Raw genomic sequence first — 27,185 nt, 5'->3', positions numbered from 1 at the left:
ATTCAATCTGCCCACCCCCGATCGGGACAGACCTGTCAGTAATATGATGGAGGCTCAGGGAGTTTCTGCAGAGGGAGAGAGAGTGTGTGTTTGTAGGAAGGCAATAGAGGAGCAACATTTGCCACAATACATCAGCATATTCTGCACATATAGAAGCAAACATATACATATATACAGCTATGGGAAAAAATGAGACCAAATTGTTATCCAAAAGCAGTGTGTAAGACTGGTGGAGGAGAACATGATGCCAAGATGCATGAAGTAAACTGTGATTAAAACCCAGGTTTATTCCACCAAATATTGATTTATGAACTCTTAAAACTACTTTATGAATATGAACTAGTTTGAATACCAGTCAAAATCTTCTACAGCCAGTCCAGACAGAAACATGGGCCAGGTAAAAATTCCTATCGAACATTTCTGTACCAATAGGATAACAACTCCTAAGTCCAGGTCTTAGGAGGTCTTAGAGATCTGAGTTATAATATATATATATATATATATATATATATATATATATATATATATATATATATATATATATATATATATATATATATATACTGTACATGTAAAAGTAAATAGTATTTATTATATATGTAAATATATATAAATATATATTCATATAATATAAATTATATGAATCTAACGCAAGGTGTGGCCTAGAAGCGTAAAACTTGTCTTTTTTGCATTATTTGAGGTCTGAAAGCTCTGCATCTTTTTTGTTGTTTCAGCCGTTTCTCATTTTCTAAAAATAAATGCTCTAAATGACAATAATATTTTTATTTGGAATTTGGGAGAAATGTTGTCTGTAGTGTATAGAATAAAACAAAAATGTTCATTGTACTCAAACATAAACCTATAATTAGCAAAATCAGAGAAACTGATTCAGAAACTGAAGTGGTCTCTTCACTTTTTTTCGGAGCTGTATATGTACACACACACACACGCACGCGCGCGCTCTCACCGGAAGTGTACCGGAGTGGTGAAGGCGGAGAGGCGGGTACAGCTTCCTGTGACCTCAGCAACATGGCGGCGCCCTTAGCGGTCCATCTGGAGTTCGGGTGGGTGTGATTTTAACTGATTTATTAGCGCGGTTTTCTCACAGAGCGCGGGTTTAATAGCTCAGTCAGAATCCGCGGGGTCTCAGCACGCAGTTACCGGGCTGTTTGGGGGCGGTTCGGCTCCGCGGGGGGAGAGATTCGCGCTGCCGGGGCTGAGAGTGTGTGTAACTGTGTGTTTACCTGCTGCGGGACCAGCTATTATTGTTAATAATACGAGCTTATTTCTGTATGTATGTTGTAAACAAGACTGTGTCTGGCGTTACCACACTATTACTAAGTAAAACATGAACATTTATTGATTTTTTGCTGTAAAATATTCTTGTACAATTGTCATGTACTAGTGCATCTCAAATAATTGTATATCATTAAACAGTTACTTTATTTCAGTAATTCTGTTGAAAATGTGAAACTCATATATTATATTGATGTATCACACACAGAATGATCTATTTTAAATTATTTATTTCTTTTATTGTTGATGATTATGGCTTATGGTCAATGAAAACGCAAATATCAGCATCTCAGAAAATAAGAATATTACATAACACCAATTGGTACTTTTGGTACACAGTGTGGGCAGTGTGCCAAGTCCTGGTGGAAAATGAAATCTGCATCTCCATAAAAATTGTCAGCAGAGAGAAGCATGAAGTGCTGCAAAAACTGCTCTGACTTAAGACTTGATAATAAAACACAGTGGATCAACACCAGCAGATGACATGTCTCTCCAAACAAACCATCACTGATTGGTGGAAACTTCACTCTAGATCTCGAGCAGTTTGGACTGTGTGTCTCTCCACTCTTCCTCCAGACTCTGCTCCCTTAATTTCCTTTAAATGGAATGTAAAATTTACTGATGATCAGTGATGGTTTGGAGAGACATGTCATCTGCTGGTGTTGATCCACTGTGTTTTATTATCAAGTTTAAAATCTTGTTTTCCCACAAAATCTTACAGCACTTCATATCTTGCAGCTTCCTTCTGCAACTTTTATGGAGATGTGGATTTCATTTTCCAGCAGGACGTGGCACACTGCCCACACTGCCAAAATGTACTGATTGGTCTTATTGTATATAATATAAAAAAATTCTGAGACACTAATTTCTGGGTTTTTATTGGCTATAAGCCATAATCATCAACAATAAAAGAAATAAAATGCTTAAAATAGATTACTTTGTGTTTAATGCATCTATATAATGCATGAGTTTCACATTTCCAACTGATTTACTGAAATAAAGTAACTCTTCAATGACATAATTTTTTTTGCGATGAAAAAAGTGTATATCTCCAAGAAATACTACAGAAATATCCTAAAGTGTTTTATTATGCACAAACAATCTGATGCTCAGATTCTGAACCACTCACTCACTAACTAACCCATTTGAAAGTTTGAACACCTTCATATTCAATGTTTTCCTTTATTTCTTTACTTAATTTATTTTCTGCATTGCAGAAAAAATATTTCCGCACCTGTTTGTGTTTCAAATAGGAAAAGGAAATGCATCACAATCTTCTGATTGTGTAAAAAGGGAGCATGTGGCTTGATTGACCATGTTTCAGTATTTGTGCATATGTGCTCTATGTTGTTATCCAATTTATATTTTTAAATTTATATTTTAGCTTCAGATTATTGGACTTATTCTGGCTTGCATTCTGCTTTTTAATTAGTAAAATGGTTTCAACATCTCAATGGAGTATTTAAGGATTCACCAGAAGTTTGTGCAGCCTCCTCATATCAGGATGACATTAATGCACAACTAATACAGAGAGGTTCGTTTATTATTGTTTAAACCCTGCCCACTAGGTAGAGTTGTACACAAATGGTGTAAATATTAAAGTTTGTTTTAAACATTTGTAGTTTTTTCTGAGTAATAAAATGCAGGATATCACCATATCACGTTATATTGAATTGTAAGCCCTGTATCGTGATACATATTTTATCCAAGAGATCTAGCCAATACACAGCCCTAATAGATTTCTTATGGATAGCTTGTATAACAGTTAGGGACATTGGACATTCAAGTGTTTGGCATGTACTGTCCCATTAAAAACATACTATTCTATGAAGATCACCTAAAAATCCCCTAAACTCATCCAAACTGTGGAGAAAACATATGAAAATATTTAGTAAACAAAAATGTGTTAAACAAACCAGAATATGTTTTATATTTCATCAAAGTAACTTGCTTAACTGAGGTAGAGTCACCTGGAATGGCTTTCAGTTAACAGCTGTGCTGAAATCCATATTCAACTAAGTAAAGTTAATTTACTATGTAGGGAAAAAAAGAAAAATGAGTGCGAAAATCCCCTCATCTACAGGGTACAAACGGTCTGGAAAAACCTGAAAAAAGTCATGGAATTTTAAAATGGAAATTTACAGACCTGGATAAGTTTTGGAAAAATAAAAATACCTAGAAAGTTTTGGAAAACTCATGTAAATTAGGTTTACAAATCTTTGTGTTTCCATTTATCAACGGAGAAAATCTATTTTGAGCTAACAAAATACGTCAGCTCGGAGTTAATTCAGTAATTTAACCCTGCACAATGGAGTTCTCAGTATCTGAAACACATTTTATTATTGAAGATAGCGTGTCTGATTCATTTTAGACCTACTCATTGTCCATGTCTGCACTGATGTTTTAAAAATCAAATGGTCATGAAAATAAGCCTTAAAGTCATGGAAAAGTCATGAAAAAAACATGGAAATGTATGAACCCTGCGTTTATTAAAATTCCTACAGTATATTAAGGGCAGACTGTTGGACATTTTTCTAGACTGACGTTTAGATGCATCACAAGCTTTTAAATCAGAAACTATCCTCAGAAAAAATGACAAAAAATGGTGTCCACGTCCCAGCATCCCTCCATTCGTCTCCACAGTCTGATTGTAGATGGTTTAGTGTGTGCTGATGTACGCTGACCGCTGCTTGTTCCGCCCCTCCCAAAACAGACCGCAGATTGAGTTGAGGCGTGAGGTAAAAGTTAACGTTTGGCAGCGTTTTAAAGCTCTGCCAGCTCTGAGATCATCACAGATCCTCTGTGGTTCTCTGAGGGTAGAAAGAGGTGGTGTTTGAGGCGGCCCTGCTGACCCCGGCGTTCAGGCTGGAGCGCTCGGCCGCGGGCGTCTCGCCAGCCCTGAGGATCTGGAGGACAACTGTGCATTCTCCACGAGATGTGAGCGCTCTTTATGAGCCCTGCACCTGCTGCATGAGTCGCTCTCGCGCCCGTCTCTCTCTCGCTGACGTGCTGTTTCACTAACATCACCACCATCTCACCGCTTTAGAGACCAGGGCACCATCCACCTGCCCCTCCACCTTCTGATAGACCTACTTTACCTTATATAATCATATTTAAACATATACATATATACAGTTTCTCTGATTTTGCTATTTATAGGTTTATGTTTGAGTAAAATTAACAGTTGTTGTATTCTATAAACTATGGACAACATTTCTCCCAAATTCCAAATAAAAATATTATAATTTAGAGCATTTATTTGCAGAAAATGAGAAATGACTGAAAGAAGAGTTCAGAAATCAATATTTGGTGGAATAACCCTGGTGGTTTTTTTTTCATGCATCTTGGCATCATGTTCTCCTCCACCAGTCTTACACACTGCTTTTGGATATGTTTATGCTGCTTCACTCCTGGTGCAAAAACAAATTAAGCAGTTCGGTTTGAAGGTTCCAGAGGTTTTCTATTTGGTAAAATAAAAAAACTCACCATTTCTAGGTGCTCTCTTAGTTTTTCCCAGATTTGTATACTAGCGCATATCAAAAAATGTAAATATCATTGAAAAGTTACTTTTATTTCAGAAACTCGGTTCAAAATGTGAAACTCATATATTATATAGATGTATTAAACACACAGAGTGATCTATTTTAAGCGTTTATTTCTTTTATTGTTGATTAATGATTATGGATTGCAGGCAATGAAAACCCAAAAATCAGCGTCACAGAAAATTTGAATATTATATAACACCAGTTGGTGCTTTTGGCAGAGTGGGCAGTGTGCCAAGTTCTGCTGAAAAAGGAAATCTGCGTCTCTACAAAAGTTGTCAGCAGAGGGAAGCGTGAAGTGCTGTAATAACTAAAATAAAATAACTTTTCAGTGATACTCAATTTTTTTTTAGATGCACTAGTGTATATATAATGTTGTATATTGCATATTGTCAAAACAGAAATTACTGTGACAGGATTAAATATATACTGTATAGTTCAGCCTTAGTTGTTCTGACAGATTGCAGAACACTGCAGAAAGGACAGGGGGTGATATGACTACATTGTCTAGCTTGTCCTACAGATTGAATAGCTTTGAATGATGAAAGCAGCAATGGTTGAGGTTCCAATTAGTGTATATTTATCTGATGAGTCTGATAATTTAAGAATAGTTAATGAGTATTATAACTGATAGTTACTGATCTGGTTAAAGCTAAACTCTGCAGGAGGGAAGATCCAGCAGCAGGATTAGGGAGCGCTCCTGTAGTGAAGGCATCTTCAGGATCTGTTGTTGGAGCAGATGGAGCTTCCTGTTGACAATAGCCAGAGCTAGTCTTCCTAATGACTGAATGGAGCGGAGGACAAGAGGAACTCATCCCTTTGTTGGATGATCACTTCTTCCAATGAATCTCAATGACCTTCCTCTGCAGGGGCACCAGAGGGGGGTTCATTTTAACTTTCTCTTCAATTTAAAGCTCCTTAACTCAATACTGACCCTCAGCTAGTAAAAGTAGTAAAAACTACATATTGGACAGATGGGTTGAATGGTTTATGTGTAAATGAATGTAAATTTAGAGTCATTTGTTTGGTGTGAAATTGGTAATTTGATGTCTTTATAAACTGAAATAGAAGAGAATTGGTGGACCAACTTAAATTCATTTCAATCAAGCAATAATACACTCGAAGTTTGTGCTATAAGGTGTAATATTGCTACTGCTGTGATAAGGCTGTAGATCAGCACAGCAGTGCCATATTACATGTAATAGCACAAATCTTGAGTGTATTATTGCAATATCTTTATACCACAGTTCCATTATCACTGTTTATTTAAAGTTAAATAGTTAAAGAGTTAAAGAGGAGGGAAAAAACAGTTAAATCGTTAAAATAGTTCCATTGCTGCTCTGTTTGTAGCTGCGCTGTATGTGGCAGAGTAATACAACAATACATGGAGAGCTTTGGTTACAGTGCTTTACTGGCTGATGGCGGTACTCACAGAACGCCTTTCAGCAATCACATTGCAAGGTCGGAACTAACTGTGGTATAATAAATGATAACACATAATTAAATTAATGTTAAAAAAAGTTTTTCTAAATCAGGTTAAATAGTTGAATGAAACACACTTATTTTAAATCAGCTCAACCTAATTATTATCATCTGACTGTTTTCAAGTTTTGCAACAGTTTGCATTAATGCTGAACTAATGTAAGGCAAGTTTTAAACCAAGTGTTAATAACGTAAATATTTTTTGCTTAAATAAAGGAATCTAAAGAAACTTCTATTTTATTTTTCTATACACAGTTATATCACATTATAATTGTACTGATCTTCTAAAATATTCTACTTTCAGGGGAGGAGCTGAACTGCTGTTTGATGGAGTGAAAGACCATCATGTGACCCTGCCTGGCCAATCAGATCCATGTGAGTACAGTCACAATGGACATCAACACAGACCTCAAATCAGTATCACGATTAATGAAGCATTTTACCCCGGTAACAGGAAACAATGAACGATTATTTTATTAAGCAGTTATTTTTTAATTTCCAAGTCACAGAATTTAAAAAGCCACTAGATCCTAAACCATATATTTGTCATTAATAGCTGAAATGGTTTTTTTTTAGAATGAATAAAACATATCAATCCTGCTTAAAATTATTATAAACATTTCCTTTAAAAACGCTTTTATTGTGGTAATTTCTGCCTCTGCAGCGCCCTCTCAGGTTCAACTGTGCTATAGGTGAGGATGATGATGATGATTCTGTGTACTTTGGTACGCAGACATAAAATCACAATAAGCAAATCAGATAATCAATAATCCCGCCCCCTGCTGACATCAATCATCTGGGTCTCACTGCTTTTAGAGGCACACTGCTACTGCCGCAGCTCAGTTGATCAGCCCTTATTCTGCCCCGCCCTGCCCCTAAACCCATACATCACCCAGTGCCCCTCATAAACTACCCCTCACATTTTTAGCATTTTTCAAATTTGATCTGAGGGTAGAGTCAGCTAAAATCAGGGGGTTTAGTTAGTTTTTTTTTGTAATATGTATTAAAGTATCAGTAAATGATAATGATAGAAAAATATTATCAGATTAAAAAAGTATTAATAGGAATTTTAACAAAGTATTACCATAATAAAAAGAAAAAACTATTGACCAATTTAAGGTATTAAATGTATGTTTTGATTAGCTTTTTTTGGAATGAGGGGTGTCTTATGTTAAAATGCCACATCAGCAGATGGTTCATGGCATTTTACTGAAATAGAAATGTTTAGAAATGGAATTAAGCCAGTGAACATAATCATGATAATCAGATAAAACCTGGAGACTTCTTCAGAACTTCAGAACTGACTTCATCCCTTTCTCTCTTTCATTCACTCTCTCTCTCTCTCTCTCTTTCTCTCTCTTTCTCCCTCTTTCTTCAACTAGTCAATTCCTGACTATTCCTAGTATTGATCACTTAATTAGTTCCATATATCTCGATCCTGATCTCTGCTGGAGGCGGGAAGCGGGTGGTGGAATGACTGCGCTGTCCTCGTCCTGCTGGAGACAAAAAAAAAAGCATTTTTACGTCTTTTACTGAAAACAGAAAGTCTCAGGACAGAACATGCTGTAAACATAATACAAAATACTGCATCCACACTGTAAGGGTATAAGAAAGTACAGATATATCAGTACAATATTGTGATATATTTTCTAGTACTGTATCAATTCTTAAAAGCACAGTATCGATTTTTAAGCCCCGTCTACTAGATACTAGAGTTATACTCTGTTGTTAGATCCTAATGATCTGATTGGTCAGAAAATTAAGCTTTTCTTTACTCAGGTTTTAATAAAATATGATAGGGTTTATAAACGAGTGTCTTTCTAAAATTGTTTTCTATCTATCTATCTATCTATCTATCTATCTATCTATCTATCTATCTATCTATCTATCTATCTATCTATCTATCTATCTATCACTCACTCACTCTTTTTCTCTCTGTCTTTCTTTCTCTCACTTATGTGCCTCTCTCGTTTTGACTTACATGCTCTCTAAGCTTCTCTCTGATTCTCTTTCTCTCTCTCACTCATTTGTTTTCTTTCTTTCTCTCTCTCTCACACTCTTATTCCCTCTCTCTTTTTCTCTCTCTCTCTCTCTCTTAATCGTTTTTTTTCTTTCTCTCTTGCTCTCTGCCTTTCTTTCTTTTTCTCTCATAATCATTCTTATTTGCTCTCTTTCTCTCTCTCTCTCTCTTGTTGGTCTCTTTCTTTTACTCATTCGGACTCACTTGTTTGTTTTCTGCTCTTTTATTCATTCTCCCTCTCTCTCTTTCTCTCTCTCTCTCTCTCTCTCTCACTTATTTGGTCTTTCTCACTTGTTTGTTTTCTCTCTCTCTCTCTCTCACTCTCTTTTTTTCTCTTACTTATGTGCCTCTCTTTTTCTCACTCACATGCTCTCTTAGCTCCTCTCTCTCACTCTCTCTTTCTCTCACTAATTTGGTCTTGCTCTCACTAGTTTTCTTTGTCTCTCGCTCCTTTATTTGCTTTTTCTCTCTCTTACTCATTTGTTTTCTTTCCTTCTCTCTCTCACTCTTATTTTCTCTCTCTCTTTCTCTTTTTCTCTCTCTCTCTTTCTCTCTCTCTTGTTTTGTCTCTCGCACTCTTTTTTCCTCTTTCCTAATGTAATGCTCTCTGTCTTTCTTTCTCTCTCTCTCTTTTTCTTTCTCTCACTCATTCGGTCTCACTCTCTAGTTTGCTCTTTTATTCACTCTCTCTCTTTTTCTCTCTCTGTCTCACTTATTTGGTGTCTCTCACTTGTTGGTTTTCTCTCTCTCTCTCTCTCTCTCTCTCTCTCTCTCTCTCACACTCTCACCCCTGGTTCACACGCTACTCTGGACACCTGCTCTTGCGCTCGGCTTGGTCTGCTCTCGCGCTCTGTGTGCTGGGTCGGTGCTGGATGGCTCAGTGTTGGTTTGCTGTGGTCAAACACAGGCCTGAAAAAAGTAATTGCCCCCAGTCCCTTCCCTTTTTCCTTCCCTCTCTCTCTTTCTCTTTCTCTCTCTCTGCAACAATAGAGCCAATCCCTCGCTCTCTCTCTCTCCGTCCGCCTCCTCCTGCCCCCCCCTCCTCCTCCTCCTCCTCCTCCGTACACCACCAACATCTGTGAGCCTCCTCAAACTCGCCCATTCTCTCTCTAACTGCTCCATTATTAAGCCTCTTTCACTTGTAAATGCGTTCAGTGATACTGTTGATGGGTCTTTTATGCCCGGCGCCGGGGTCAGAGGAAAGGTATGGAACGGGGTAGGGGCACTAGGAGGCCTAGAAAAGAAGGGAGGGACGATGGTGACAAAGCACCCTGCACTTTTTTTTGTGTGCAATCATTTTTGGGGGCTGGCAGCACGAATGCCTCGCCGCTCCCTCCTTTTCCAAATTCCTCCAGGCCTCCTCGCGGGGCATCGGGGTGAAAGTGGTGCCAGGCTGCAGGGTAACGTGGCCGGCAGCTGAGAGGGATTCCAAGTGTGTAGAACTGGTGTGTAGAAAAGCCTTAAAGCCTCACTTAGTAAAAATAACAGTGTGTTAGTATCTCCGTCATGGAGTCATGGACTCATGAACAAATGGACATATATGTATATCGTCGCTGTCCAATGAAAAACAAACACTTATCTCTATTTTTTTTTTTTTACAGAATTTGAACAGACAAACTGTCCTTTACACTGTGCCAAAATTTATTGATTAACAGACCAATAGAAACTCTTAAAAAGGAAAGTTTCCAAGGTTTTTTCTCTCTCCTGTAAAGTTGCTTTTTTGGAGATAAGTGTTTTTCATTGGACAGCAACGATATATAGATTATAATAATTATTTCTATGGACATGAAACTAGTAGTGCAATTAAAAACATTTGAATATCATTAAAAATTTATTTCAGTAATTGAGTAAAACATTTTAAACTCATATATTATATAGATGTATTAAACACAGAGTGTTTCTTTTATTGTTGATGATTATGGATTACAGCCAATAAAAAAACAAAAATCAGCGTCTCAGAAAATTAGAATATTATATTATAAGACCAATTGGTACTATTGGTACTCAGTGTGGGCTGTGTGCCAAGTCCTGCTGGAAAATGAAATCTGCATCTCCATAAAAGTTGTCAACCATCACTGATTGGTGGAAACTTCACTCTAGACCTTGAGCAGTTTGGACTGTGTGTCTCTACTCTTCCTCCAGACTCTGCTCCCTTTATTTCCTTTAAATGGAATGTAAAATGTACTGATGATCAGTGATGGTTTGGAAAGACATGTCATCTGCTGCTGTTGATCCACTGTGTTTTATTATCAAGTCTAAAGTCAGTGCAGTTTTGTTTTCCCACAAAATCTTACAGCTTCCCTCTGCTGAACTTTTATGGAGATGCGGATTTCATTTCATTTTTCAGCAGGATTTGGCACACTGCCCACACTGCCAAAAGTACCAAAACTACCAGTTGGTCTTATAATATAATATTCTAATTTGATTTTTGGGGGTTTTCATTGGCTGTAAGCAGGCCTGTCACATTAAGATTTTTTTGTGGATGATATATTGTCCCAGAAATTATTGCGGTACGTGATATTTTTGTAAGTTTAAGACCATAAAGTGCCACTGACATAATGATAACAGAATAGCATAAAAAAGCAATTAGACACTTTTTAAAGACAGCAAAACATTAAATAATCATTTACTATAGTTAGTTTTTGAATTATATAATACATATATTATATCTACTTATTTCTTTACCTACTTTAGTCCACACTGTGTGTATGTTACAAAATAAACACACAAATAAACACAAAAAATGACGATATCACGATTATAAAAAATATAAAATGATTGAGGTCATGTCCATTTATCGTACAATAAATCGATATTGCAATTATTGTGACAGGCCTAGCCGTAAGCCATAATCATCAACAATAAAATAAATAAATATCTATATAATATGAGTTTCACATTTTCAACTGTATTACTAAAAATAAAAAAGTTAATTTTTAACGATATTAAATTTTTTTGAGATACACTAGTTTTAGTGCAAGCTTTCTTTTTTTTTAAATGGATACTTTTGTGAGTGTGTGAAACTTTAACCTTTAAGGTGTGTGTGTGTGTGTGTGTGTGTGTGTGAGGTTGGGAATGCTCTGAAGTGATTGTGCTGTGCTCTGTTTCTTCACCCCCATAAAACAACAGCAGCTCTAACAACAGCGGGGTCATCCCCACGGCACGGGAGTCTCCAGGACAACCTGTCCACAAAAGTGGACCCGGGGAGGGAATGTGGCCAGCAGGACCTTAGTGAGGCCAGGCTATGACCTCGTAACTCCTGTGTGTTTGTGTGTGAGAGAGAGAGAGAGAGAGAAAGAGAGAAAAAGAAAGAGAGAGAGAATAAGTGAGAGAATGAGTGAGAGTAAGAGATATTCGCCTGTGTTATGGATGACTGGCTGTGATTGGTCAGATTGACACTGGGGGGTCCAGTCAGCAACCACCCCAACCCACCACTAAATTTCTGTCTTGTGCTTGAGTGATTGATTAGCCTATAGTCCTATAGTAGTGTCGGACACACACACACACACACACACACATATATACGCATTTACATACCACCATTGTCATACAAAAGGAGGCGTCGCTCATATCGCTACCAAGATAAATGATTCGAGCCCCGCCCACTTGCAGACCATAATAATGATAATAAAGCTCGAAATGCCAAACTGGGAGAAAGCTAATGCTAGCTTAGCCATTACGCTATGCTATACTGCGCTGTGCTACACTCTACACTGTGCTACGCTATACTGTGTTATGCTATGCTATGCTACACTATAAGTCTCCACCCTCCCTCTCTCCTCACAAACACACACACACAGACGCAATCCCAGCATGCACCTGAGCGCTGACGCAGACCGCCTCCTTCTTTTTTCCCCCTTTTTTTCTTCTCCCGCCTTCTTCCTCCCCTCCCTACTTTCCATTCCATCCACCCCTATCACCCTCCTTTCTGTGATGGGTGATGGATAAAGAAGGATAGATGGAGATGTTGGACGCTCTGTCCACACCGTTAGCGATTAGCGATTAGCAAATAGCAGTAAGACTATTTTAGAAGCTGTTTTATATATTTTTTAAGCTCTTGGTTTTTTTTGGGTTTTTTCCCTCCACCTTTATTAAAAGTTGCCCCAGTAGAGGAGTGAAGAAGTGATGGAGAGAAGGACTAAAAGAATGAAAGAGTGAAGGAGGGAGGGAGGGAGGGAGGAAGTGAGGGAGTTAGGGAGTAAGAGAGTAAAGGAGGGAGGGTGTGATGGAGTTAGGGAGGGAAGGAGTGAAGGAGTTAGGGAGAGTTAGGAAGTAAAGGTTGTCCCAGTAGAGGAGTGAAGAAGAGATGGAGTGAAGGAATGAAGGAATGAGGGAGGGAGGGAGGGAGGGAGTAAGGGAGTGAAGGAGTTAGGGAGTGAAGGAGGGAGGAAGGGAGTGAGTAAAGGAGTTAGGGAGTGAAGGAGGGAGGGAGGGAGGGAGGGAGGGAGTGAATGAAGAAGTGTGGGAGAGTTAGGGAGTGAAGGAGGGAAGGAGTTAGGGAATGAGTGAGGGAGTTAGGGAGTGAAGGAGTTAGGGAGTGAAGGAGTTAGGGAGTGAAGGAGTTAGGGAGTGAAGGAGTTAGGGAGTAAATGAGTTAGGGAGTAAATGAGTTAGGGAGTAAATGAGTTAGGGAGTGAAGGAGGGAGAGAGTGAAGGAGTTAGGGAGTGAAGGAGTGAATGAGTTAGGGAGTGAATGAGTTAGGGAGTGAATGAGTTAGGGAGTAAATGAGTTAGGGAGTAAATGAGTTAGGGAGTAAATGAGTTAGGGAGTGAAGGAGGGAGAGAGTGAAGGAGTTAGGGAGTGAAGGAGTGAAGGAGTTAGGGAGTGAAGGAGTGAATGAGTTAGGGAGTGAATGAGTTAGGGAGTGAATGAGGGAGGGAGGGAGGGAGGGAGGGAGGGAGTGAATGAGTTAGGGAGTAAATGAGTTAGGGAGTAAATGAGTTAGGGAGTGAAGGAGGGAGAGAGTGAAGGAGTTAGGGAGTGAAGGAGTGAATGAGTTAGGGAGTGAATGAGTTAGGGAGTGAATGAGTTAGGGAGTGAATGAGTTAGGGAGTAAATGAGTTAGGGAGTAAATGAGTTAGGGAGTAAATGAGTTAGGGAGTGAAGGAGGGAGAGAGTGAAGGAGTTAGGGAGTGAAGGAGTGAAGGAGTTAGGGAGTGAAGGAGTGAATGAGTTAGGGAGTGAATGAGTTAGGGAGTGAATGAGGGAGGGAGGGAGGGAGGGAGGGAGTGAATGAGTTAGGGAGTGAAAGAGTTAGGGAGTGAAAGAGTTAGGGAGTGAAAGAGTTAGGGAGTGAAAGAGTTAGGGAGTGAAAGAGTTAGGGAGTGAAAGAGTTAGGGAGTAAGTGAGGGAGGGAGGGAGTGAAGGAGTTAGGGAGTAAAGGAGGGAGGGAGGGAGTGAAGGAGTTAGGGAGTAAAGGAGGGAGGGAGGGAGTGAAGGAGTTAGGGAGTAAAGGAGGGAGGGAGGGAGTGAAGGAGTTAGGGACTAAAGGAGTAAAGGAGGGAGGGAGTGAAGGAGTTAGGGACTAAAGGAGGGAGGGAGGGAGTGAAGGAGTTAGGGAGTAAAGGAGGGAGGGAGGGAGTGAAGGAGTTAGGGACTAAAGGAGTAAAGGAGGGAGGGAGTGAAGGAGTTAGGGAGTAAAGGAGGGAGGGAGCGAGTGAAGGAGTTAGGGAGTAAAGGAGGGAGGGAGGGAGTGAAGGAGTTAGGGAGTAAAGGAGGGAGGGTGGAAGGGAGTTAGGGAGTAAAGGAGTAAAGAAGTGAAGTAGTGAAGTAGTAAAGGAGTGATCAGTGCAGAAGTGATTGCTTCTGTTTTTAGCCCCCTGATTTTGGGCACAGGTCAATATTCATTGCCCCTACGTTGCATCAGGGTGAGCATCACTCTTCTTTATTGGTGCCGGAGTGTGTGGAGTGTGTGCGTAGTGTGAGGACTGTGGTTAGTATAAGGAGTATGTGTGAAGTGTGTAGAGAGTGACGTGAGGAGTGTGATTAGTGTGGTTAGTGTGAGGAGTGTGTAAGGGAGTGTGACGATTGTGGTTAATGTGAGGAGTATGTTCGGAGTGTGGGGAGTTTGAGATGTGAAGTGTGCGGGCTGTGTGTGAGGAGTGCGGGGAGAGCGTGTGGGAGTGTGAGGGAATGTGAGGGAGTGTTGGGCAGTGTGAGGAGTGTGGAGAGTGTGTGGTGTGAGGAGTGTTGGGGAGTGTGATTAGTGTGGTGAGAGCGAGGGAGTGTGAGGAGAGTGAGGCAGTGTGGGGAGTGTGAGGGAGTGTGAGGAGTGTGGTTAGTGTGAGGAGTGTGCGGCTCGCTGGCCTGCGAGGTACAGCGATCGTTACACAACTGAGAAGGCTGACAGCGATCCAATTAACCTGAAACAGCCTCTATTGCTCACCCCCCCCTGCCTTTCACAGCAAAGCGAGGTGTGCGCACACACACTCACACACACACACACACACACACACACACACACACACACACACACATACACATACACATACACACACACACACACACACACACACATACTCTTGCACATACTCTAACGCATACACACATTATGGGCGAATGTATTGGGACTTAACTTTATTAATTGTTTCTTCTGAAATCTTGGGTATTAAAAAATAGAGATTATCCTGCTTTTGGTGAAAAAAACAACTTTCTAATAGATTTTAATTTCTTGGATCTTTGCTTTGAGGATCAACATTAAGACGTTAGTGAGAGGTCAGGATGTTGGGTGGTCACCACTGCTCCTCTTCCCTGACTCATCCCTAAGTCTTAAATCATCCCCAGCTCGTCCCTAAACTACCTAAGTATCCCCAGTTAATCCCTACATTTCTAAAGTGTCTCCAAACCCCAAGTCTTCAAATCATCCCCAGCTCATTCCTAAGTCTACAATTTATACCCAACACATCCCTAAATCTCAAAAGCTTTCCTGACCCATCCCTAAGCCTACAATCCATCCCCAACTGATTCCTAAGTCTCTAAATCACCATGATATATGCCCAAATCTTCAGATTACCCCCAACTCATCCCTAAACTACCAAAGTATACCCAGTTAATCCCTAAATTACTAAAGTATCTCCAAACCCCAAGTTTCGAGATCATCCCCAACTGATCCCTAAGTCTCCGAATCATCCCTAGCATACCCCCAAGTCTCATCCATAGTTCTTTAAAGCATCTCCATTTAACTCAAGTTCTCAGACCATCCCTAACTAATCCCCAAGTCTATGAATCTCTCCCAACTCATCTTTAAGTCTGCAGCATATTCCCAATAAATCCTTAAGTCTCCAAATCTTTACTGACACACCCCTAAGTCCCAACTCATCCCTCTGTTTCTAAAGCACTCTAACTCATCCCCAAGTCCCCAAAATATTCCAAACTTATCCTTAAATGTTTAAACCTTCCCCAACTCATCCCTAAGTCTTTAAATCTTCCCCAACTCATCTCTAAGTTTCTAAATTTTCCCCAACTCAACCCTTAGTCTCTGTATGTTCCCCAACTCATGCATAAATCTCTAAATCTTCTCCAACTCATCTCTAAGTCTCTACAACAGCCACAACTTATCCCTAAATCTACGAAACATCCACAGTTCATCCCTAAGTCTCTAAATCTTCGCCAATGTATCCTCAAATCTTCACATTTTCTGCAACTCATCCCTAAATCTTCAACACATCCTCAACTTATCCCAATATTGACTCTTGACTTGAAATATTTGCTCATATGTATATATGTGTATAGATATGGATATATTCCATTGTCTGGTTTTCTCATGCTATCTAGTGAAATTGTCTCATTCTATTGGATTCCACTGCCTGTAGAATGAGATATTTGTCTGAATAAAAGCATTTGCAACAAATAATATTAAAATGTTTTTTTAACAGCTGTAAAACAATATATATGTGAGATTTTAGACTAGATACACAATGTTGTTACCTGCTAAGGCCATTTTTGCAGTGAGGAGATTGGGAAATATTGATTATGAATTTATCTATTATAACACAAAGCCTTAACGTTTCAATTGGCCGCCAACAGCGCATATATAATCACACCTAGAATAGCCTACATACCACCCACTGCCTCCCTTTACTTATAATGCTCATCATAGTCTCATAGTGCGTCATTTATTATGATATCAGGAACACAAAGGGAGGGACCGTAACAAATCAGACGTCTGAGTAGGAAGATGCACGGCGTTTTTAACCTCGGTAACCAACGATCAGATAATTCACACATTGCGATATTTTCAAGGCAACACACACTGCTGACAATATATACACACAAACTCGATCAGTGATGGCGACGGTAGCTCTGATAAAGATCCGGTGCGTCATCATCATCATCATCATCATCATGTCTCCTCAAACACAGGAGAGCTTCCCAACACCAAGTGTGTATATATATATAGTAATATAACCTACATTTTTAAATATGGTAAACAATATTACACGATATAAGCTGCTCAATATATCAATTCAGCGTTACATTATCATTATAGAAGTTTGCACACGCTTAATAGTCAAAAATCTGTCACACATGTTTATTGTAGTTCAGTATATATACAGAGTGCATTATTGATGTGGTGAATCTGGTTTTAAAAAATCCTTTATTTCTTTTAAATTAAAATTGCAAAAATTACAAGCAGATGTGGTAATAAAGTAGTAGACTAAAGTAGAATAAAGTATTATAGACTTGTTGATTAGTTGGCATGTGTTTTCTCATGGTTAACAGTAGTGTTTAATACTCAAGCCCAGTATCAGGAGTGTAAAGCATAAAGTTATCCAAAAGCAGTGTGTAAGACTGGTGGAGGAGAACATGATGCCAAGATGCATGAAAAAAAAACTGTGATTAAAAACCAGGGTTATTCCACCAAATATTGATTTCTGAACTCTTAAAATGTATTAATATGAACTTGTTTTCTTTGCATTATTTGAGGTCTGAAAGCTCTGCATCTTTTTGTTGTTTCAGCCATTTCCTGTAATTTCTGTAAATAAATGCTCTAAATGAGAATATTTTTATTTGGAATTTGGGAGAAATGTTGTCTGTAGTTTATAGAATAAAATAACAATGTTCATTTTACTCAAACATGAACCTATAAATAGCAGAATCAGAGAAACTGATTCAGAAACTGAAGTGCTCTCTTTATTTTTACAGAGCTGTAGATATATGGTTAAATATATATTTTTATTTGAGGTAAAGTTACCATCTATTATTTAATCAATCAATTTATCCATTAATTTATTTAAACAATTTGATAAATACTTGATAAATAGGGTTTATACACTATCGCAGGATGGTTTAGTAGTAAAATATCTCAAACTGATGTGGTAATAAAGTAGTAATAACACTAATAGGCTTATTTATTAATTTGTTTTTTATTTCTTCATGCTAAACAGTATTCGTATAGTACTCTAGTTTAGTCTTCATCTCAAAACCAGTCTCAAGACCATAAACAATTTCATTTGGACTCAATATTGTCTTGTTCTCGAGGCAAGATATACCCGTAAAGTCTTATGGAGACCAGCCGAGACCAGTGCTGGTGTTTTTGTGTATTATGTAGTATGGAGGATTATAGTTATAAATAAATATTATGTGTAATGAATGATATTGATGTATGTTTGATTACAAATTAATTTAATTGTGTTTTTACAATCTGATTTAGCACTAGCGGTCTTGACTACAATGCTATTGAACAGAAGCTCATCATAAAGAGTGTGTGTGTGTGTGTGTGTGTGTGTGTGTGTGTGTGTGTGTTAAAAGGTTGCTATTTGACCGCTGACTGATCTGTGTTTCAAAGCTTAGGCTCTTGTCACACTCTTGATTAGGCTAATTGCTTTTCATATGGATGGGACTTGGAGAACAAACACACACACACATGCACATACACACACGTGTGTGTATATGTATATGTACATATACACTCTGTCTCTCGTGCACACACACACACACGCCTTCTTGGACACACAGTGAGAGTCAGTGAGCACAGATGTGAGCGCCGTATCCGAATTGAATAAACGCAGTGAATGCATGTAACGTAATGAAATGTAATGTATATCTAATTCACAGCTTTCTATAGGTTCCCCCTTTTCTCTCCTCTTTCTCCTGCCTCTCTCGCTCTCTCTCGCTTGCTCTCGCGCTCCGTTACTCCTCTCGTGTCTCCCTCACCCCCTCTTTTGAGGAGGAAAGTGGTTGGATCCGGAGATGGAGGCTGATGATGCTGTGTTGATGATGGTGAGCTTGATGCTGGACCACGGGCTTCCTGACTGCTCCGCCATTGTTAGTGGAATAGCCTGGGCGCGTGCGGAGACACACACACACATATACGTGTGCATTCACACACACACGTACATCCATGTGTACACAATCACACACATCATTCTGCTACATCGTGAGATCAAACCACACCATTAAAACACATTTTACTACATTTTCTTGTGTTTACATTAATCATTATTTAACTGGATTATTTGAGATTAATCTAATTTGGCTCTATAGCTGCATTTATGTGGTTTATTTATTTATTTTGATTTGATATATATTTGTAAACACTAGCTTCTAATTACTTTGCATGGATGTTTGATGATGAATAGAAATGCAATAGAAATGCACCGTTTTAAAAATGTATTAAAATCTTTAATATATTTTAATACACTTTTTTACAAATACATTTATTTAGACAGAATTAAACTGCATTTTCTTCATTCTTTAAGAAGCGAGGGTTCATAGTTTAGTTTATTCTGTAATTTCTTGTAGATTTAAGGAGAAAAGGTGCATTGTGTTGCCAGTTTGTTTTTATTTCCTTTTATTTAGATGGTAACATGTTTTGGAGATGATGAAGATGATTTGGGGATGTTAAGAAGATCAGCGCTTCTCTATATATTTGAGAGTTGTTCTCTGAATGGCCGAATTCGTCGAGCGTTCCGTCGTCACATCGGAAAAACCTCGGTTAGTCTCCTTGCAGAAATGAGAAGCAACGACCGAGCGAAACGCCGCTCTTTCACCGTAAGGTCACGTACATCAGGGTCCACTGCGGCCGTGGCGTTTTTCGGGGTGGAGGGTCGCAGACGTCCTGCGATTCATTTGAATTTCACCGTGGGGAGCCGTCCTGCTCGCATCCATCAATCATCCCTGCCCTCCTCCACGCCGTCGGCCGGCGAGGGACTCGAGTGACGCTTCAGTCTCGCCCCGCTCTCGTAAAAGCGCTGATTTCAGCACCGCCCGTGCGCTTTTAAGGCTTTGTTGCCGCGGCCATTCTGACCGAAGGCCTCTCTGATTCTGTTGTGTTTGGACAGCGGCAGTGCTGAACGCTGGAGAGGCCACCGCGCCTGCACCGTAACCTCCACACACACACACAGCCGCCGGGCTCTCGACCGAGACTCTGTCGCGCCACTTCGACCGCAGGGCCGTCTCCAGGAACTCTGACCTCTAACCTTTGACCCCTGGTGGCTGTTTTGCAGGGGACATGAAGCAGCTGCTGGCGTGGATACGAGTCAACCTGCTGAAAGAGAGGCCCGAGCTCTTCGTACAGGGAGACACTGTGTGAGTATATATATATTGGTATACACACACACACACACACACACACACACACACACACACACTCTAATGCATGTGTATACATGCACACGTGCATATGCATGAGCAGGAAATAGAATACAGACATTTTTATTATAGTAGTGGACTATAGAAATGCAACTAGAATACATACACACCTTCCTTATACACCACTTTATACACACACACGCGTACACACATGTATACACACATGCTGGACTGTAGAAATGCATCCAGAATACATAAACACTTTCCATATAAACCACTTTATACACACGCACACACAAGCATACACACACTCTCTACCAGTACTATACTAACAATGTGTATGTCCTGCTCATGCACATGCACACGTGTGTGTATACGTGTGCATGTGCATGAGCAGGACATACACATTGTTAGTATAGTACTGGACTGTATAAACGCAGCCAGATACATACACACTTTCAAAATACACCACTTCACACACATACACCCACACACACACACACAAGTGCGCATGCATGCTCGCGGACACACACACACACACACGCACACACACTTCTGCATGAGCAGGAAATAGGACACACATGTTGTTAGTATAATACTGGACTGCATAAACGCAACCACTTTACACATACATACACACTCTCACACACACACTCATGCATACACACACTTCTGAATAAGCAGGAAATAGGACATACACGTTGTTAGTTATGTACTGGACTGCATAAACACAACCAGAATACATACACACTCTCCTTATACACTGATCCACACACACACGCACACATGCATACACACACTCTTGTGCACACGCATGCACACACGTGTGCGAGTGCATGAGAAGGACACACATTGTTAGTGTAGTACTGGACTGTATAAACACAACCAGAATATATTCACACTTTCCATATAAACCATTTCACACACGTGCATTTACACACACATGCTTGAGCAGAAAATAGGACACACACATTGTACGTATAGTACTGGACAATAGAAATACAACCAGAGTACATACACACTTTTCATATAAACCACTTTATACACACACACACACACTCATGCGTGCGTGCATACACACAAATCTCTGCATGAGCAGGAAATAGGACACACATGTTGTTAGTGTAGTACTGGACTATATAAATGCAAAAACGCAACACTGTGTGTGTGTGTGTGTGTGAGACATTAAACAATAAAACTTTGATTAATGTAGGTTAATAGAATATTGATGCTGAGTCTTTTGATATGTTTCCTTTTTGTTTATTTTTATTGTTTGTTTGATTTTATTTCATATTTATAAACTGATCCAGGTTTATAATTTAGGGTTTTACCAATATAGTAATACTGGATTAATACTGATACCTGATATATGTACGATATGTTTATCTACCACAGCTGGGAAAACGTTTGTTATGTACAGTGCAGGTCAAAAGTTTAGACACACCCTCCTAGTTTCATCATAACATAACATTTATGTTTTTTACTTTTTTGAGGGAGTTTTAATACATAAAAGAAACAAACAAACAACAGAAAAGGCAGATTGCGAAGGTGAACAGGGATCTTAAAAGTGGCATTTGAATGCTTTACATATGTATATATGAAGAAGAAAATACATGGGGGTCTAAAATACGAATTGTAGTAAATGAGTAAGTAAATCAGCTCAGAGCCAAGTAGGATATCCAGTATATATATCTATATCTATATATATATATCACAATATTTCATGGTATTTTCGTGATAACGATACTCTTGGCGATATTACAAAACACTGAATTTAAAAAATATATATTTTAAGAATACACTACTGCAACAAAATGAAAATTACATTTTATTATTGCATACGATATATGATATGATATGATATGATATGATATGATATGATATGGCACACCCCTAACTGAGATATTAAACAATACAAGAATTTTATCAGATATACAGTAACAGATGCCAGTGATCCAAAATTATTTGACATGATACTACTACTAATAATAATGCACTCCAAACATCTCCATATATCCAGGATTAAAGTAAAATAAATGATACTGGACAGATATAATCTGTCTGTAGTAGATAAATGATGGGAAATGAGAACAGTGTGATTTTTCTTTTGATAAAAACAGTAAAGTGTAAGCTGCACTGTAAACTGCACACGTCACATTATTACACCAGCAGCAGGAGGGGGTGATTCCTCTGGTTTTTTTTTTCTTCTTCTTCTTCTGTCCCCACCCCTTCTCATAGGGTATCCATGCACGACGGAGCATCAGAATTAACCTTATCACTGACTGAGCGTCATCTACTCGTATCCCCATATGTGTTTATAATGCTTTAGACTGCATTGATAAAATGCACGCTTAAAGGGAATATAAATACATACAAGAGTTTGCAAATCTCAGTTAAAAATAAAGGAAAAAAGGCTCAGTGCTGATGCTAAATTTTAAGTGCATGTGAAATAACTGTTTTTGTGTTTTACACATCATTTATTACATATGCCAATACAGAGTTCCACACTTTACAGAAACTGTAATTTTTTCCCCGTATCCATTATCATCAGGCTCCTGATTTATGTCAGTGTTATCAGTATAGACCATATCAGCTAAATGACTCTCTCTCTCTCTCTCTCTCTCTCTGTCTCTCTCTCTTTCTCTGTTTTCCTTGAACACAGGAGACCCGGGATTCTCGTATTGATCAACGACGCAGACTGGGAGCTAATGGTGAGCAGCTCTCTGTATGTGTGTGTGTGTATATGTGTACGTATACAGCTCTGGAAAAAAAATTAGACCATCAATTTCTCTGATTTTACTATTACAAAATTCAAGCAGTTCAGTTTGGTTTGATGGTTTGTGATCATCCATCTTCCTCTTGATTATATTCCAGAGGTTTTCAATTTGGTAAAATCAAAGAAACTCATCCTTTTTAAGTGCTCTTTTATTTTTATTTTTTCTCAGTCACTCTATTCTCTCTATTTTCTCTCAGTTTTTAACGTCGTGTTCAGTTCTGCTTGCTCGTCGGGATCTCCTCTGTTCGTTTAGAGTGTGTGTGGAGGTCACGCCGGCCTGTTCTTTCAGGAAAACATGTATTGGCATCAGCTTGTAATTTAAAGAAACACAATCAATGAGGAAAAAGTCAATGTCTCGACGACTGTCAATGACCACTAAAACCCACAAATCAAGCCGTGATTTAAAGTTGAGTGTCGGTCTGGATCGGACAGGTCCTTTATGGCTTGACGTAAATCTAATTTGCAGGATCTTTTTAAGCTGACCGCCTCTTTCCTGTTCTGCCCTGTTTTTGTACAGCCAGCAATAAACTCCGAACAACGGCTGCAGTTTAAAGAGCCTTTTCAAAGAATATTTAGATAGAGCAGACCTGCACAATACATCGTTTCAGCATCATTATCACAGTGTGCACGTGCTCAGTAGTGAGTAGTGACACTGCAGGATGTGCATCGTTACATACAGCAAATTAAACTACACACATTTCATAGTTTACTCAAAATAAAAAAGGAAAATTACCCCTATATTATACCCTGTGTTATAAATATGGTATACATTCTGCCTTTAATGACTGTCATACTATTGCATAATATTTGACTCTATAAATATATACATACGAATGCACTATAACACAGGTTCAGTGCTTTTTGTATTGGAAGTTAGGTTGCAGTGTAACGTGATCGCCTTCGATTTCTTAAATTAAGCTTTTACTGAAAAGAACACACCTTTATAAAGCATTATGCATAGTCATTAAAGGCTTTCTATGCTTTATAATGCTTTATATAGGTTTTAAATGTCTTCTATATATGTATGTGGCAAGTATGTAAATTTATAAGTACGGTTTTATAAGAGCATTGAGAACATTGTACACACAGGTTCGGTGCTTCTTGTATTAAAAGTTGGATTGCAGTGTAATATGAATTTAAGCTTTTACTTAAAAAAACACACATTGATAAAACATTATGCATGGCCATTAAAGGCTTTATATGCTTTTAAAGCTTTATATAGGCTTCATATCTTTTTAAATGTCTCCAAAATGTCAATTATACAGTAGTTAATTATTTAAAATAGTTTATTTCAAGTAATTTTGATAATGACAATAGCATAATAACCCAAAAGTACTTAAAGCAGTGTATAGGTACATATTATACGTTATTAAATATAGTCACAAGTATATGGTTTTATAATGACCGTTTATAAAAACAGTGTACATACTAATGCACTATAACACAGGTTCGATGCTTTTTGTATTAGAAGTTAGATTGCAGTGTAACGTAACACCTTTGATTTTTCAAATTAAGCGTTTGCTTAAAAGCATACGCATTTATAAAACTTTGTGCCAGGTCATAAAAGGCTTTATATGCTTTAGGTTAGGATTTATATGTGTTAATTTTATGCCACTAATATAGCGATTATACTGTATATAAGCAAAACAAAACCATTATTCTCCTTTGGAATTATTAAATACATGAACGTTTTCCATTTTAAATTTTTAACTACACATTTTTACAGCATCTGTTGTTGCCATTTTTGGGGTGTTTTCTGTAACGTTTGTGTATATGTTAGTATCAAATATATTGCATAGATTGAATTAAATATAAGAAATATACATTTTAGTCACATTTTCAGGCTTATTTGGATCATTATTAATTTGTAGAAAGAAACATGGTGAATAAACTTGTATTTTTTAATATCACAATATATATCGCAGAACAACAAAATATTTTTTTCACACAATATTTCAATTGTTTCCTTTTCTTTAGTATGTATTTTCAGTTTTTTTTCTGTGTGTGTTTTTTCAGGGTGAATTGGAGTATCAGCTTCAGGATCAGGACAATGTGGTGTTCATCTCAACCCTTCATGGAGGTTAACTGACTGTAAAGGATGCTGAACACACACACACACACACACACACACACACACACACACGTATGCACACAAATACACACCCCCAAACAGCCTCTGTTTCACCATCAAACCTTTACGCCACCCATCCTCCATCCGCCGTCCACCTCTCAACCAATCCAGCGAGCTTCTCCTGGCTTGTTTTGATCTGTAAGCCAATAGGAAGAGCTTGTGTTGGAGAGTGCCATCAGACACAGGTGTGGTCCGGTCCGGTCCTGTAGTACCTGCCCTGCCCCACCCTGCCCTGCCCCGCTGTAGATGGATGGGGTCAGACTGAGCGCGCTCAGAGGTCATTCTGTCTCGCCAGCGTCCAGATGGATTCTCCAGAGACACTGACCGCCAATCACTCTCATCTCAAACGGCCGAATTATCATTTTTATTAGTTTACGCTGGGGCACCCCGGTGCTGTGTGTGTGCGTATGTGTGTGTGTTGGTTTGAATGTGTGTGTGTGTGTGTGTGTGTGTGTGCGTGTGTGTGTGTGTAGGCCTGATTCGCTGTGTGTTTTCTTTTTGTTTTTGTTTTTTAAGATTTGTTTGGATTAAAAAAATGCTAATAAATGATTTTTTATTTATGTGTATATTTGTATGTATTTATTATCGTTTTTTCTGTGTGTCTGTGTATAATTTATATATATATATATATATATATATATATATATGTATATGTATATATATGTATATGTATGTATGTAAAGGCTGGTCAATCCAAAACCCTTGTATTATGATTTACTTTATTTACATAAGATGCAATACATTTAATATATACAGTATTGTCACTGTCCAATAAAAAACAAATACTGTATCTCCATTTTTGGCTATTTTTAGAATACCACATAAAAGTGTTACAGTTTCTTGATGTATGGACCAATAGAATTTCCCTAAAATTACCTTAAATAAACTTTTTTACATTGACTTCTATTAAACATTTAGAAGGTTTTATCTCTCTCTTGTAAAGTTGTTGTTTTGGAGATACTTGTTTTATTTTCATTGGACAGTGACAATATATATAAATATTGTTTATAAATACATTTCACTATATTTTATTTATATATATATATAATTTATATATTTTTTTTTAATATACTGTATACAAAATTATTTGTGTTTCATTGACTCAGTAGAGATTCAGCAGAGAGTCAGTAGTCATGCTGCTCCTTTAACTACAATGTTTTTTTACTACAAAATTTACACATTTATGCATCATTTACACTTTATGCGTAAGTCCTTCTAGAAGCCGGAGCATTTTGTTCATTTTAAACTTTAATCATACATTTAATCATTTAATTTCTCCCAAAATCCAAATAAAAATCTTGTCATTTAAAAGCATTTATTTGCAGAAAATGAGAAACGGCTAAGATAACTAAAATCCCTAAAAAAGATGCAGAGCTTTTAATTTTTTGTGCAGTTGCCCCAAATCCAAATCCTTAAAATATAACATATTTTTTTATATTGTTTTCAAGATATTACATGCTTTATTGATTGAAACTTCATAAAAGTGTTGAATGTTTCAGCTTAAATAAAATTCTCTTCAGCTCCTTGTGTTTTTTTTTTTACTTTTATTTCTGGCTGCGTTTTTCGATGAGTTTTCTCTAAGAAGAAGAAGAAGCTGGGTCAGTGTTTTTAACTGTGGACCGCTCTATACTCCTACCTTTCTCTATGGCCTTTAGATCATTAACAGGAACTCTTGATCCCAGTATCCCCAGCCAAATATTTTACCACACTGTATATAAAAATGTGTTTTTCTTTATGATTTTTATGGTGTTTTATGGTTTGTACTGCTCTGTAGAGCTGCACAACAGACAGACTCAGAAGATCCTTCATCCCGAGAGCCATTAGACTCTTTAACTCATTCCATCGGGGTGGAGATGCTGCTGCTGACTGAGTTTAACCCAGTCACACCACATGGATATTATTTAACCACTTAATTCTTAATTCTTTACACTATCACTTCTCCAACCTCATTTACATTCAAGTACATTTACCCATGATTGGGTATTCACATATTCACTTCTCAGAACTATATGTGTTACGTTTTGCTCTGTTCATTATTTAATGACCATTAGCAACATCTATTGCACTGCTTCGTTTACAGATCGATCTTTAAACTGAGCCTGTATTGAAAGTTTTTTCTGCCTTTATATATATATATAATATTTATCTGGTATGGAGTTTTCTATCAGCCTTTCTACAGAACTGATATCATCTTTTTTTTAGGATCAGTGTAAGGGCCCCTGTTTTTTGTCAGAGATTGATGTGATGGTACTATAAAGCGCATTTCCTGGTCCTGGGGTTCTCCACCCTCGAATATTCATTAGGGTAGCTGAGCAGAATGGCGGTGGGATGGGGGTCGGCCCGGGCCCGGAGCCCGCGGACCTGCCCCGCAACGGCAAAGCAGAGGAGAATAGCAGCCCAACAAT

General features: G+C 38.2%; 1 protein-coding gene across 2 annotated transcripts; it reads left to right on the top strand.

Annotated features, from left to right (window-relative positions):
- The first annotated feature begins 962 nt into the window (after positions 1–962).
- On the top strand, positions 963–25,346 carry urm1 (ubiquitin related modifier 1). 2 transcript variants are annotated; one of them, XM_022680941.2, is made up of 5 exons: positions 963–1,064; positions 6,625–6,695; positions 19,789–19,870; positions 22,536–22,584; positions 24,666–25,346. In XM_022680941.2, the coding sequence occupies exons 1-5, from the start codon at positions 1,030–1,032 to the stop codon at positions 24,732–24,734; spliced, it is 306 nt and encodes a 101-aa protein (XP_022536662.1). In that variant the 5' UTR covers positions 963–1,029; the 3' UTR covers positions 24,735–25,346. The 2 variants fall into 2 exon arrangements, with proteins under 2 accessions (XP_022536662.1, XP_022536663.1); XM_022680942.2 differs by lacking the exon at positions 963–1,064 and adding an exon at positions 3,481–4,233.
- The last annotated feature ends 1,839 nt before the right edge of the window (positions 25,347–27,185 follow it).

The sequence above is a fragment of the Astyanax mexicanus genome, chromosome 20, assembly GCF_023375975.1.
Source record: "Astyanax mexicanus isolate ESR-SI-001 chromosome 20, AstMex3_surface, whole genome shotgun sequence".
Lineage (NCBI taxonomy): Eukaryota > Metazoa > Chordata > Actinopteri > Characiformes > Acestrorhamphidae > Astyanax > Astyanax mexicanus.
The sequence above is the reverse complement of the archived record's forward strand: the minus strand, read 5'-3'. Positions and strand labels throughout refer to the sequence as shown.